Source organism: Cervus canadensis, chromosome 24 (genome assembly GCF_019320065.1).
Source record: "Cervus canadensis isolate Bull #8, Minnesota chromosome 24, ASM1932006v1, whole genome shotgun sequence".
NCBI lineage: Eukaryota > Metazoa > Chordata > Mammalia > Artiodactyla > Cervidae > Cervus > Cervus canadensis.
This window is the reverse complement of record NC_057409.1, coordinates 1,132,246-1,146,017: the sequence shown is the minus strand read 5'-3', so window position 1 is coordinate 1,146,017 and position 13,772 is coordinate 1,132,246. Positions and strand designations below refer to the sequence as shown.

General features: G+C 61.4%; 1 protein-coding gene across 13 annotated transcripts in view; it reads right to left on the bottom strand.

Annotated features, from left to right (window-relative positions):
* ARHGEF10L (Rho guanine nucleotide exchange factor 10 like) overlaps window positions 1-13,772 on the bottom strand; it is a 154,132-nt gene that overhangs the window by 33,331 nt on the left and 107,029 nt on the right. For all 13 annotated transcript variants that reach the window (XM_043444602.1, XM_043444601.1, XM_043444606.1 and 10 more), the window contains 4 exons: window positions 11,868-11,989; window positions 6,148-6,234; window positions 4,545-4,771; window positions 1,910-2,064 (listed from right to left, as the gene is read on the bottom strand). In XM_043444602.1, coding sequence (XP_043300537.1) covers window positions 1,910-2,064; window positions 4,545-4,771; window positions 6,148-6,234; window positions 11,868-11,989 — 591 coding nt within the window. The remainder of the gene's footprint in view (window positions 1-1,909; window positions 2,065-4,544; window positions 4,772-6,147; window positions 6,235-11,867; window positions 11,990-13,772) is intronic.

Here is a 13,772-nt window from a genome sequence, read left to right as displayed (position 1 = left end):
TGGACTCACGTCCGGTTTGCTGGCCACCACATCCACGGGGCCTAATGGGTGCTCGGTAAACATCTGGGGGACAGACGTCTGCAAGGCAGGACGGCTCCTGGAGCATCTCAATTCCTCCTCCAGGCCAGACGCCACCCCGCTCTGCCCAGAGCAGCCAAAGCCCCCTGAAAGCTGGAGAGGACTCCAGTCCTGGGAGGAGGACCCTGAGGTTCGGGTCTTGGCTCACCCATGGGGCTCCGCGGAGTCCCTTTCCACCCAGAAAGTGAGGGAGTTGGGTCCAATGGTCCCCAGTGGCTCTTCTGGTTCTGAGAAACCCCAGGCTGAAAGTCAGTGCTTAGACCCCAACCCTCAATGGGTTGAACTGTGTCCCCCAAATTCATTCATTGGCGCCTCAACCCCTAGCACCTCAGCACACGACCTTTTTTTGTTTGCTGGTAGGACTGCTGATGGAACTGGTTAAGATGAGGTCACGCTGGAGGAGGGTGGGGCGTGACCCAAGGGGTTCTCTGGACACAGGCTCCCCCAAAGAGAGCCCCGCGTGAAGATGGGGGTTATGCTGCCACAAGCCAAGGAACCCCCTGAAACCGGGAGACAGGCCTGGAACAGACCCGTCCCCGGCGCCTTCAGGGAGAGCACGGCCCGGCCGACACCCTGCTCTCAAACCCCACCCTCCAGATGGCAGTCAGTAAATCAGGCTGCTGAAACCACGCGGCCTGCGGTACTTGGTCCTGGAAGCTCCGGCACACGGATACACCCTGCCCACCTCCTCCCAACCAGCACTCCCAAACTGAAGAGTCAGGAGCTAATGGGGAAAGGCCCGAGGCAGCCCATCTGGGGGCTGGGGGGGATGCAGAGCGGGCCAGGCCGGGCGCCCTGACTCCCGCAGGAGCCAGAGGGTGGCCGTTCCTCCAGAAGCCCTGGTGCAGACTGCCGAAGATCTGAGCCCGGCCCGACACTCACACACGGTGTGTCTGACAGTGAGGGGGATCACCTCCCCTCCCTCTACCCCCGTAATTAAAAACTATAAACGCCTTATCAAAAGCTAATTTAAAATACCAACACAGTGCCAAGTGGCAAAAACAAAAAGCTCAGTACAAATATCTGCTTATAAGCTGCAACAGGCTGTGATGACGCAGCAATCAGAGGCGGGGCGGGGCAGGGGCGGGCAGGAAGGCTGAGGCTTCAGCACAGCCTCTGGGGGCGCTGGTCTTGGACCTGCTCCCCTCCACCCCGGCTCCTGTCCTTGGACTGGGAGCTGAGGAAGCCGTGAGGGAGGCGACCGTAGCACTCACATCCCTTCCTGCACCTCAGCATCGGTCTCCGTCCGGAGGCGGCCACTCCCGAGGCTCGTGGTGAGAATTAAAAGAACGCGCCACGTCACCCCGTCCCGGAGCACGGCAGCTCAGACGCCGTCCGCCTTCCCTCCAGACGTCATCGTCTGTGCCATCGACGGCTCGATCGAACAGCGGAGACCGAAGTGCCTGACCCCGCTGGGCACCGCCTGTGCCGGGCTAAGCTTTGCCTTCACTGAAAGGCTCACCCGCTCCTGTACCTATGAGCAGCGGGTGTTACCATCATCCCCATTTTACAGATGAGGAAGCCGAGGCCCACAGGAGCAGCCGCTCACCCGCGGACATGCCTGTCATCAGGGCAGCGCCCAGATGTGAAGCCAGGTCTCCCTGAGCCCAGAGACCCTGTTCCTACGCAGCAGAGTCTCCTGCAATGGGCTGAGCTGTCCGTAGGACAGTGAGCGCCCCGTCCCTTTGGGGCCCCTGATGGGGATCAGGGACCTGCAGTCTCTCCAGCACTTGATTCCCAGACTCTTCGCCGAGCTGCCTCCCTGGTCCTGGGTCTGGCGCTTGGCCGGGGCCCAGGGCGGCTCCCACCACCCCCAGCACCGCATCCTTACCGCTGGTCCGAGGGTAGGCGGCGAGGGTGCCATCCTGCAGGCCGGCCAGCAGGTGGAAGGCGCTGTGTCGCAGGCAGAGCACGGGCTGCAGGCCGGGGCTCCGGCAGGCCGCCAGGCACTGCGTGCCCGTGTCCACGCTGCTGTAAAGCAGGACGCTGCGGGGAGAGGCGGTGACTCACTTAGCCCCCCCGCCCTCCTGGCGAGAGGGCTCCAGCCCCCAGCTCCACCTCCCACCAGCTCAGCCTGCCTCCCGCTGTGTGGCCAGGCCACTGTTCAGACTTCTCCATGGGCTGGGGTCAGAGCCCGCGGAAAACAGGGGTCTCTGGGCACAGCACAGCTGGGGGGCTGGGAGAACGGTTTCCAGGGTCACATCTGAGGGCAAACCCAGCTGACTGTCCCCCTCCAGCTGGCCAGCCTGGACCACTGAGCCTCAGTCCTCTCTGAAAAATGGGGCCGGGCTGCCTACCTCACGGCCACACCAAGGAACAAAGCCCCAGCGTGTGCACTACCCGGATGAACCTTGAAACGTTAGGGGGAACGAGAGAAGGCAGGCACAAAAGGCCGCACGCTGCGTGAATCCGTTCGTATGAAGTGAGCGGAAGAGACAAACCTAGACCAGTGGATGGGAACAGGTTAGTGGTTCCCAGGGGTTGGGGCGGGGAATGTGAGGTGATACACAGGTTCTGGGGGATGTGACGAGAATGTTATTAAGTAGTGGTGATGGCTACCCATCATGAATGTACTGGAAACCACTGAATTGCATGATTTTAAATGGCTAAAATGATAAATTTTATGTAGTTTGAATTTGATCTCATTAAAAGCAAAGTGTTCACAAGGCCCCCGTGAACCCAGACCCGGACAGCATGGAGCCTCTAGTGCCTCCAAGTTGGTTCTAAGTATATTAGCTTTCAGCTCCTCCCCCCGGCTGCTCATGCGGGAAATGAGCCCCTGCGAGGCTCACAGCTCCTGGCCTAGGGAGCAGCACACAGCAGGTGTGCATAAAGTCCCCGGACTCTACGGCAGGTGCCAGGCGCACGGAGACACGAGGATGGGGGTGCAGCCCATCTCAGGTTCTTCACAGCCGTCTTCACAGTCCAGTTAACGGGATGAATGCTCACCCTCCATCCACATGGCTGGGCCTTCCAGCAGGCCAAGCTCGGGCAGGGGCGGCCCCTGCTGCACGGAAGTGTTTGCTGACTCACCAGCTCCAGGCAGGCCTTACAGGGGGGGCCGCCTCGCCAGCAGGTCTCACAGCCTGGGCACACCCCGCACCCTCACTTGCCCTGCAAGGCTAGCTGACGCCACAGACGGCTGGACGCGGGCAGTGACAGCAAAGGGACCTGAAGCCTTCACGTGTCTCACGTCTTGGCGAGCTCCCGCAGCAGCCCCACACGCGGGGGATGGTCACACCACTTCACAGAGGGCCACACGGCCCAGGGAAGTAGAGGACCCACACCCAGCTCTGCCGCAGAGCGGGGCCAGCGTCGCCCGAGGACCACACTCCGGGGGGGAAGCCAGCTGGCACAGAGCTGCCCCTGGATCGTCCTGGTTAAAGTGTGAGCAGCTCCTGACACTGGCTGGGCATCCCGGCCCCCACTTCCCGCTCCCGGCCCCCGCTTCCTGCTCCTGAACCCTACCTCCCGCTCCAGGCCCCCACCTCCCGCTCCAGGCCCCCACCTCCCGCTCCAGGCCCCCACTTCCCGTTCCTGGCCCCCACTTTCTGCTCCTGGCCCCCATTTCCTGCTCCTGGCCCCCACTTCCCGCTCCAGGCCCCCACTTCCCGCTCCTGGCCCCCACTTCCCGCTCCTGGCCCCCACTTCCAGTTCCTGGTCCCCACCTCCCGCTCCAGGCCCCCACCTCCCGCTCCAGGCCCCCACTCCTGGCCCCCACTTCTCGCTCCTGGCCCCCACTTTCCGCTCCTGGCCCCCACTGCTTCCCTGCTCACTTGGCCCCCACTTCCCGCTCCTGGCCCCCACTTTCTGCTCCTGGCCCCCACTTTCCGCCCCCCACATCCTCGGGCCCCCACTTCCGCTCCTGGCCCCCACTTCCCAGTCCCCTTCTTCCTCCAGGCCCCACTTCCGCTCCTGGCCCCCACTCTCCGCTCCAGGCCCCCACTTCCCGCTCCTGGCCCCCACTTCCAGTTCCTGGTCCCCACTTCCTGCTCCAGGCCCCCACTTCCTGCTTCTGCTCTCCACTTACTGCTCCTGACCCCCACTTCCCGCTCCAGGCCCCCACTTCCCGCTCCTGGCCCCCACTTTCTGCTCCTGGCCCCCATTTCCTGCTCCTGGCCCCCACTTCCTGCTCCAGGCCCCCACTTCCCGCTCCTAGCCCCCACTTCCCGCTCCTGGCCCCCACTTCCAGTTCCTGGTCCCCACTTCCTGCTCCAGGCCCCCACTTCCTGCTTCTGCTCTCCACTTACTGCTCCTGAACCCCACTTCCCACTCCGGGCCCCCACTTCCCACTCCTTGCCCCCACTTCCTGTTCCTGAACCCCACTTCCCACTCTGGGCCCCACTTCCCACTCCTGGCCCCCACCTCCTGCTTCCTACCAGGGGCACCGAATGTTGGGGGTGAGGAGTGAAGCTGGAGTGGCAGAGCCCAGGGTTCCCAGCCCCTCCCTGGCCCGGGCCCCTCACCTGCCGTCCTGGAGCCCGAGGCAGATGATGGGGTGCACCCCGGCCGAGGCGTCAGCAGCGGGGCAGCCCTCATCCCCGTCTCTGCCGTCGCCCTCCTCTGGCTCTGGAATGTACTCCATGCAGAGCACGGGGGACGCCAGCGGGAAAGACTTGACCGTGCGGGGTGACGGCCGGTTCAGGGAGAAGATCTCCACGTGGCCGCCTGCACCCTCCTGCCCACCTCCGACCTACGGGAGAGGCGAGAGAGGCCGTCAGGTGAGCACCTCCTGGGTGGACGCAGACGCAGCCCCTGCCTCCCATGACCCGCCCCCCTGAGCATCTGCTTGTCACGGGGGTTAGGCACCAAGAGAAACATGCCCGCTCCTGCCCACAGGTGTCCTGCGGTCACTGAAGGTCACTTGTTCCCAGCTGCCACGGCAACAAGTTAGATTCGGGGCCCAAAGAAAATCAGGAAAAGAGCTAAGGTGGACTAGGTACCCAGCCAGCTTTCTATTGCTTTATCTTTAAGGAAAATTTCAAGCAACAAAGAGCAAGCATACACTGTGCCCTGTCTCCTTCAGTTTTACCTCTGCATTTAGCACATGGTAGACACTCATCGTATCCTTGCTGAATGGATGAAGGGATGGATGGATGATCACAAGGATGAATGGATAGAAGAATGGACGGATGGGATAGAAGGCTGGATGAATGGATGGATGAAGGATGGATGGATGGATGGCTAGAAGGATGGACAGATGATTACAAGGACTTTTGGATGATGGATGGATGGATGGATGAACAGATGGATGGAAGGGACAGCGACTAGCTGAATGAATGGATGGATGGATGGATGGGTAGATGAACAGATGATTCTAACGGTGGATGGATGGATGGAAGGATAACAGATAGATGGGTGGATGGAAGGATAATGGATGGATGGATGAAGATTAATGGATGGATGGATGAAGATTAATGGATGGATGGATGAAGATTAATGGATGGATGGAAGGATAGTGGATGGGTAGATACATCATATACTAGACACTGGAAAAACAGTGAAGAAGAAATCACCCTCAGAAGGGACAGTTGGGCTGGACTCTGAAGGGTAAGCCAGAGTTTCCCTGCCTGAATGCCTGAAGACTGACCGGAGGGGTGGTGAGGCTGGAACCTCAGGAAACCTATGGGAGGCCACAGTCTGCACCACAAGTCACATGAGGAGCACGTCACGGATGTGGATCAAGGCAGGCTCTGCAGAATCCCGGTGCAAAAAGGTGGGCTGGGATCTCTGAGAGAGAAGGGCAGCCTTGCCTCCTGACGCCCGGGGGCAAGACCTGCCATCCCGATACTCCGCACTGCTCTGTTCATTTCTGTCACAGCACCAAGGCCAGTTGCAAGAATCCTACTCTCTGATCGGTCCCCTGGCTTTCTGTTGTCCCTGCTGAGGTCACACATGCCAGCTCTGAGCACAGAGCCTGCCGCGGAGTCCCCAGGAAGACCTCGCTGGGTGAAGGTGCGCACAACGGGGCCCACGGGCTGGCCGCTTTCTCCAGCACCCCTCCCAGGTGCCTCCCCTCTGCTCGTGCCCCGAGGCCCGAGGCCCCGGCTGGACGTGGGGGTTACTCACCCAGAGGTAGCCCTGTGGCAGGGAGGTGCTGATGGCCGAGAAGCCCAGCAGAGGACAGCTGACGGGACTGTGGACCAGGGCCCCGAGCTGCAGAGACAGAGGGCACACGGGGTGAGCATCGCGGTGCCGGGGGTGCTGACGTCTGGCAGCACCGGCTGGTCTGCACGTCCGTCAGGGGCTGCTAACCCTGCCGGTTCCTGCGTCCCCTTCAGGCCCCCAGCCAGGCCCCTGCGGGCAGGGCCAGCGAGGGGCAGGTTCCTCCCAGGCAGCCCCCAGGCACTCACAGGTGACCTCCGCCCTCCTGGAACCTTCTGCAGCCTGAACGAATCTCTGGGCCAGCAGAGGGATTTCCAACCTGGGCTTTGTTGAAAACCATGGACATGCACCGCTCATATTTCATACGTGGGGAAGATGAGGTCCACAGAAAACAAGCAACTGCCCGAGGCCATAGAGGCGGCATGCACCCTTGGCCTTCCCATACCCCCTGAGAAGCACGACAGAGGGGGTCCCGGGTTGACAGAGCCCCCCCTCAGCCGACCCCGCCAGGACCGGAGGGCCGGTCCGCGGTCTGGGGGCTCCGTCCGCGCGGCGCTGTCACTGAGGACCACGGCTGCTTACTCCTCAGCATCACAGCCCCCAACCCCACGCCAGTGGCCCTCAGGCCTCTTCCTGAACTAAATCTGCCGTCCACGTCTCTGGCCAGGATGGCAGTGTGAGGGGAGGGCCTGGCGCTTTCAGGGGCCTTGCTGGAAACTCCAGCCAGAACAAGGAGGAAGCTGGCTGGGGAGCGTGGGGGTGCCTGGGGAGGACGCGGCCACCGCAGGGCCTTTGAGCAGGCAGGTGCTGCCCTCTGCTGGTGCCCATGGCCTGCTCGTCCCGGGCCCGCTGGGATGATCTAATGATGAAGTCTCCAAGGGCCACGGGAGACGGGACCCAAAGGGGTCACCTGCCGCAGCCCCCTTGCTGAGAGGCTGGCAAACGTGAACTCGGAGGACAGGGGGACGTGACTGGCTGAGGGTCACACAGCAGGGAACGGCGGAGTCAGGGACGGAATCTAGCTGTGAATCCCAGCCCAGTGCTCTTTTCGGTTAAAACGCTACCCGAAGGCCGGGCCACCACGCTGGAGGCCGTGGCCCCCTGGGGGACAGCATGTGCCGGGCCGGGAGCTCACACCCGGTCTCCCGGGCACCCTCAGGCCCTGCACCCATCACCTTGTCTCTTGGGGGCCCACAGCCCACTGAGTGCCTGGCCCTTCCTGCTCCTCTCCTCTTGGATTGGTGGGGCGGGGGTGGGGGGTGGCGTGGGGACCGCAGCCTGGCTTGGGTGTTTCCATGGCAACCCCAGCGGGCCAGCCGTCAGCCAGTCAGCAGAGCCCGGGCCTGAGGCGGGGGCGAAGACTCAAAGGTTCCTTGAACGGCCGGGCTCTGGGTGCAGCCAGTGGCTCCAGTCCCAGCTCAGCTGCTACCAGCATGCGCGCTCGGTCACTCAGGCGTGTCCGACTCTTTGTGACCCCGTGGACTGCACCCCGCCGGGCTCCTCTGTCCATGGGGATTCTCCGCGCAAGAATACTAGGGTGGGTTGCCATGTCCTCCTCCAGGGGATCTTTCTGACCCAGGGATCCAACCCACGTCTCTTAAGTTTCCTGCACTGGCAGGTGGGTTCTTCACCCCTAGAACCCCCTGGGATGTGCTACCAGCTAGGGGACCCCACAGACCAGCTCCTCATGGTCATGGGACCCTGGCATCTCGGCAGGACCCTGACTAGAGATGGTGGACGTAACGCCCTTGGCAGGGCCTGAGTCCCCGGCAGCAGCCACTGGTCAGGAGGACTTCTGCTGGGACACGTTAGCACTTCACGGGAGTAACTCCATCAGCCAACAGCACTGTGGGGGAGGGGCAACGGTGGCCCAGACTTCGGGGACAGGGACCCACTGACGGTAACTCTGGCTGATGGAGCGGACAGCACTGAGGCCACTTGCCTGGTGCGCTGAGGCCCAAGCAAGCCTGCCTCTGCAGCTCTGGGCTGCAGCCCTCGGCCCCCCGGGACACCTGTATATGACAGCTACCTGGAGCGGGCAGCAGCCCACCCACGCCCCGAGCCCCGAGCCCCTGGCAGGCCTGTCATGGAACCTCAGCCTGCAGGGGGAAATGGGTTTGCCCTGAACCTTCCCCTTGCCCCCCCCCAATCACCCTCCAGGGACGGGCCTACAGCTCAGATGGAGCCCAAGTCCAAGAAGAACCTCCTACCACCTCAGCAATCAGGCCATCAGAAAACCCCCAAACCATGACACCAGTGGGCCTGAGGGTGCTTTCAGCCCAAGGGCTTCACATGGGGACGACCCCCGGTGACAGGAGGCGAGTAACTCCCGGCTCGGGGGTGGAGGGCGTCCTTTCAGGGAGGCCCCGGGGCAGCGGCCTGTCTGGGACGCCTCCACCCCGGGCGTGACCTGTCAGGGCAGGCCTGTGTCCTGCATTCCGCAGAGGTCCAGCGCCCTGGGGCAGACGGGATGATGCACTCCGCACCCGGAAGTCCTTCTCTATGGGATCTGCTCGGGTCAGGAGAGCTGCAGGCGGGTGGACCGGAATCCGCTCACAGGCTGTGCCCCTGGGGCAAGAGCCGGCAGGACCCCCCGCAGGCAGCCCTTACTAATGGGGTAGGACTGGAGGCCCACAGAGGCCGGCGATGTCTGAGGGGGAACTGCGCTGGCCATGTGCCAGCCAAGGCCGGGCTGGGGAGGAGCAGATCAGGCAAGGGTCAGGGTACTCTCCTTCCCAGGGCCGTGAGCAAGTGACGGCCCCTGGATCTCCATCTCAGGGTGGCTGGGGATCACAGAGTCCATCCCCGGGAATGGCCCAGGGCGGAGCCTGGCACAGACAGGTCCCGGAAGGACCTGACCCTTGTGGCCAACACTCCGGTCAGCTCAGTTCAGTCGCTCAGTTGTGTCCGACTCTTTGCCACCCCATGGACTGCAGCATGCCAGGCCTCCCTGTCCATCACCAGCTCTCAGAGTTTACTCAAACTCATGTCCATCAAGTCAGTGATGCCATCCAACCATCTCATCCTCTGTCGTCCCCTTCTCCTCCCGCCCTCAATCTTTCCCAGCATCAGGGTCTTTTCCAATGAGTCAGTTCTTCCCATCAGGTGGCCAAAGTATTGGAGCTTCAGCTTCAGCCCTTCCAATGAATATTCAGGACCGATCTCCTTTAGGATGGACTGGTTGGATCTCCTTGCAGTCCAAGGGACTCTCAAGAGTCTTCTCCAACACCATAGTCCAATAGCATCAATTCTTCGGTGTTCAGCTTTCTTTACAGTTCAAGTCTCACATCCATACATGATGTGTGGTTGTCAAGACTAAAGAACTTAAGGTAACGTCGCGGTCGTCTTGATTGTTATTAGTGTCACTGCTACATGACTGAGCGACTCGGCACAGCACAGCACTGTGGCCACTGTCCCCCGAGCAGGGGCCAGGAGTCAGGCTCACTGTGAGGAGCCTGAGTCACTGAACCCCTAAATCAGGCCGCCGCACAGGGCCCAGCACCCCACTGAGCCCAGCCTTCAGGAGCAAAAGCCGAAGACCCGGCAAGTCCTTCGTCTCCTTCAACCCGGCCCCCAGCTTCTCACCAGTTCAGCCAGGCCGAGCCCAGAGCACTGCCCAGACCTGTCCCCAAGTTTCCCCCTGCCCACTGCCTCCACCTGGGCCAGGACCAGGGGGAGGAGAGCGGGATGTTCACCCCAGGGGCACCCTTCAGCGGGGGATGCAATACTCAGACATCAAGAAAAGGTTTAAACATAATTTCTTACAATAAAAATTTAGCACACACACACACAAAAAATCAATGGTGAACAATTACTAAGAGCTGAAATAAAGACAGGACCGGATGCTGCCTTTCCCTAATCCTGGCTCTTTATTCACTAAAAAAAAAAAAAAAAAGGCAGGCAAGCCAAGCCCACAGTGGGCCGGTCTGACTTTTTTCTTTAAAGTGAAGTTGCTCAGTCATGTCTGATTCTTTGCGACCCCATGGACAGTGGCCTGCACCAGGCTCCTCAGTCCATGGATTTTCTAGGCAAGAGTACTGGAGTGGGTTGCCATTTCCCTCTCCAGGGAATCTTCCCAACCCAGGGATCGAACCCAGTCTCCCGCATTGTAGACAGACACTTTACCGTCTGAGCCACAGTAGTAAAGAATCACTTTAAAGTAAAACAGTTAAATTTTCTTTAAGCGTTGCAGTAAAACATCACTTACTCTGACGATCAGTGCCTCACTCAGCTCTCCACAGCCACCCTGGTCTCCGTTCACCCTGGCCTCCCTCCACCTGCACCAAGTCCCGCCCCGTCTCAGCGGGACCCCACCCCGGCCCTGAGCTCTGCGAGGGTCCCAGCCTCCCGTCCTGGCCCCTCCGGGTCCGCAGTTCCCTCCCGCACACCGGTCAGAAGCATCAGATGACCCTTCCAAAAGGCAAACCAGGTCCCGCTGGTCCCCTGCTTGGAGCCACGTTTGGTTTTTTCCTTGCTCCGAGGATGAAATCCAAACCTGATGCAGCCTGCAAGGCAGCTGAACCAGCTCACCCACCGTCGGGTCTCAGAGCCCAGCCTTCCCTGCTGGCTCCCGGAGCCACGGCCACGCCAGCTGCCCTGATCGCAGGCTTCTGTGTCGGTTTGTTTGATTCGAATATCCTCCCCCTGGGCCCTCCCGTGGTTGGATCCTCCTCACCATTAGGGGCTCAGTTTATACGCCACCTCCTCTGAGAGGCCCCCTCTGACCCCCTAACTACGTGGCCCCAGGCCTGCATCCACTGTCTCTGATTTATTCTCTATAGCACGCAGCACTCCTTTCTCTTTGCCTTGTTTGCTGAGGGGGTGGGTGGGAGGTAGTGCTAACTGCCTGCCTCTCTCGTCTAGACTGAGAGCTGCAAGAGGGCAGGGACCTTGCACGTTTAGGTCGCCACCACATTCCCAGAGTGGGCACAAGGCCGGGCACACAGTACGTCCTCAGAAAAATTACATGCAGAACAGATGAACACACGAATGAACGGACTGGCGTCCCAAGGGTACGTTCCTTCAGCTGTTCAGAGCCCAGATCCACAGTCCAGTTTGTCTCTTGGGGGTTAATCCAGTCCCAAGGTCCCAGGCTTGCTCTCCCCTGCCCGGAGCTCAGACGACCTCACCTCCTAGGGAGGAGGATGGGCGGGCACTTCTCCAGGCGGACGGCTGCGCTCAGCCGGGGTCCCGGGCATGGACGCACTGGAGCTGAGCGTCCCTGGGCTTATAGCCGGGGTGCAGGCGTCAGGGAGCCAGATTCCTATTCCTCCTCTCACCCTCACTGGCCACGACATTTAAAAAAATCATGTCACCTGAGCCTTGACCTGCGAAGGAGACCTAGAGACATCTACTCGTGGGATCTCATACGTGATAACAAGCGAGGGATGGCTGAGCACTGAGGGGTGACGGCGGTGGAGCCAAAGCCGGCTGGCCCGGCAGCGTCCTAAGAGGGGAAACCATTCCAGTCTGTCCGCTGAGCGGGCGTCACGCCAGCAGCTGACAGACTGCCGCTGTCTGTCAGCTCAGGACGCCGGAACTATCGGCTCCCTGACCCACAGAGGTCGCCTGCCCCCTTCTCTGGGGGGAGCGCCGACCCGAGACCAAGCCCCTGGGCCCGACGTGGAGAAGCTGGGGCAGGCGGCCGGGCCTCCCCTGCCCTGGGAGCCCCCGGGCGCACTCACCTGCAGGCTGAGGCCCCTGGAGGAGAAGGCGGGGACGCAGCAGGCCAGGATCGGGCACCAGAACGGGGCTCGGCTCTGCTTGTCTTCATCCGGACACAGCCAGCCGGGCTGGTTCTCCTCCCCTGCGCGAGAGGAAGGGGCGGGGAGGGCCCGTTAGAGACGGGGACGAAGTGGCCCACGGGGCCTGGGAGCCCGCGCCCACGTGCTGACCCTGCCGCTGGACGCTCACTGCTGCCCCCTACAGCCCGCCCTCCCCGCGGCAGCCAGCGCCGTCCTGCTGAGCCTCTGCCATCCTCGTGGATCCCCCTTCCGCCGGGTCCTGGTCCACTTGGAGTAAAGTCCAGACTCTTCCTGGAAGGGCCGCGAGGACCCTCCTTCCCTGACAGCCTCACCCCCGGCAGCAGGCTCCGGCGTGCCAGGCTTTCCTCGGAGGCTGAAACGGGACGAGCCCGCAGGAGGGCGTCCCTCTGCCCTCCGCCCTCTCCAGGGCGGGCTCTGCTCCTCGCTGAGGCTGAGGCTGAACCCTCTCAGAAAGGCCTCAACTGACCATCGCCCCACTCCCCCACCTCCATCGCTTTCTGTCCCAGCCCTGCGGGTGTGTACAATGGCCCTGACCACAATTTCTGGCTCTTCTATTAATAGGCTTGCGTCTTTTTCCCTCTGTGTGCGTGTGTGCACAGACGCACAAGTACACGTGTGTGTACGCGTGAATGCACGTGCACGTGTGATTCATGGCCTCGTGTGTCCACCGGCCTCCCCCTACGCCCGTTTCCCGTGAAGGCCGAAGCTTCCCACACCTCGTCCTCCGCCCCACTCCATCGTTCACACGGCAAGGCACACAGCGGGCTCATGCCCTCGTGTGGCATGAACGAAGCGCCTTCCCCGAGCCCCATTTTCTGGATTAGTCAAATCAGAACGATGGCCTCCAAGAGCAGCCACCTCCCCAAGCCCCGCTCGGCACAGAGCAAGCACTGCAGAAATATGGCCAACTGGGAAAAGCATGAAGCTTTGTTTTCACAAGATGAATAAATCCCAGAGATGGTCTGCACCGCCTGTAGCTAACAGCTCTGTATCACGTGCTTTGGGCTTCCCAGGTGGAGCTAGTGGTAAAGAACCCGCCTGTCAATGCAGGAGATGTAAGCGACGTGAATTCAACCCCTGGGTGGGGAAGGTCCCCTGGAGGAGGGCGTGGCAGCCCACTCCAGTGTTCTCGCCTGGAGAATCCCACAGACAGAGGAGCCTGGGGGCCACAGTCCACAGGGTTTCAGAGAGTCGGACACGGCTGAAGCACCTGAGCACGCAATGTGTGCTCTGACATTTGCTAAGAGGACAGGTCTCATGCTAAGTGTTCTTATCACACACACACCAGTAACAATAACAAGGCAGAGGGCGGGAGGGAAGTTTGCAGAGGACGCACTTATTTAGGGCGTAGACTGTGGCGACGGAGTTCACGAGGTATGCTTACCTCTGAACTCATCCAGTTGTAGGCATGAAATATGCACGGCTCTTTGTATATCAGTAAGACCGCAGTAAAGGGGCTTTAAGATGGCCATTTCCACTAGAGAAAGGTGACGTCCGTGTGCAGGTCACAACACGAGCTGGAACCAGGGGGCAGGGGCCGAGGCTCTTGGAGAAGACGAGGACGTTCACAAAAGCGGGGATTCACGAACAACCAGCCCCGGCTCCAGCAGAGGCTACGGCGCCTGCCCACCGCCTCGAGCAGCGGAGTCTCTGGGCAAAGAGCTCCCTCCCTGAGCGGGCCAGGGGCACCCGAAGCGCCAGGCCCTCTGCCCCACCGGGCCCTGGTTCCCGCCGCTGGGGAGGAGAGGCCGCCAAGGAAAGGACCTGAGCAGAGGATGTGCACCTCTGCAGCGGAACGGCCGTGCGCACCACACCTCACGGTTT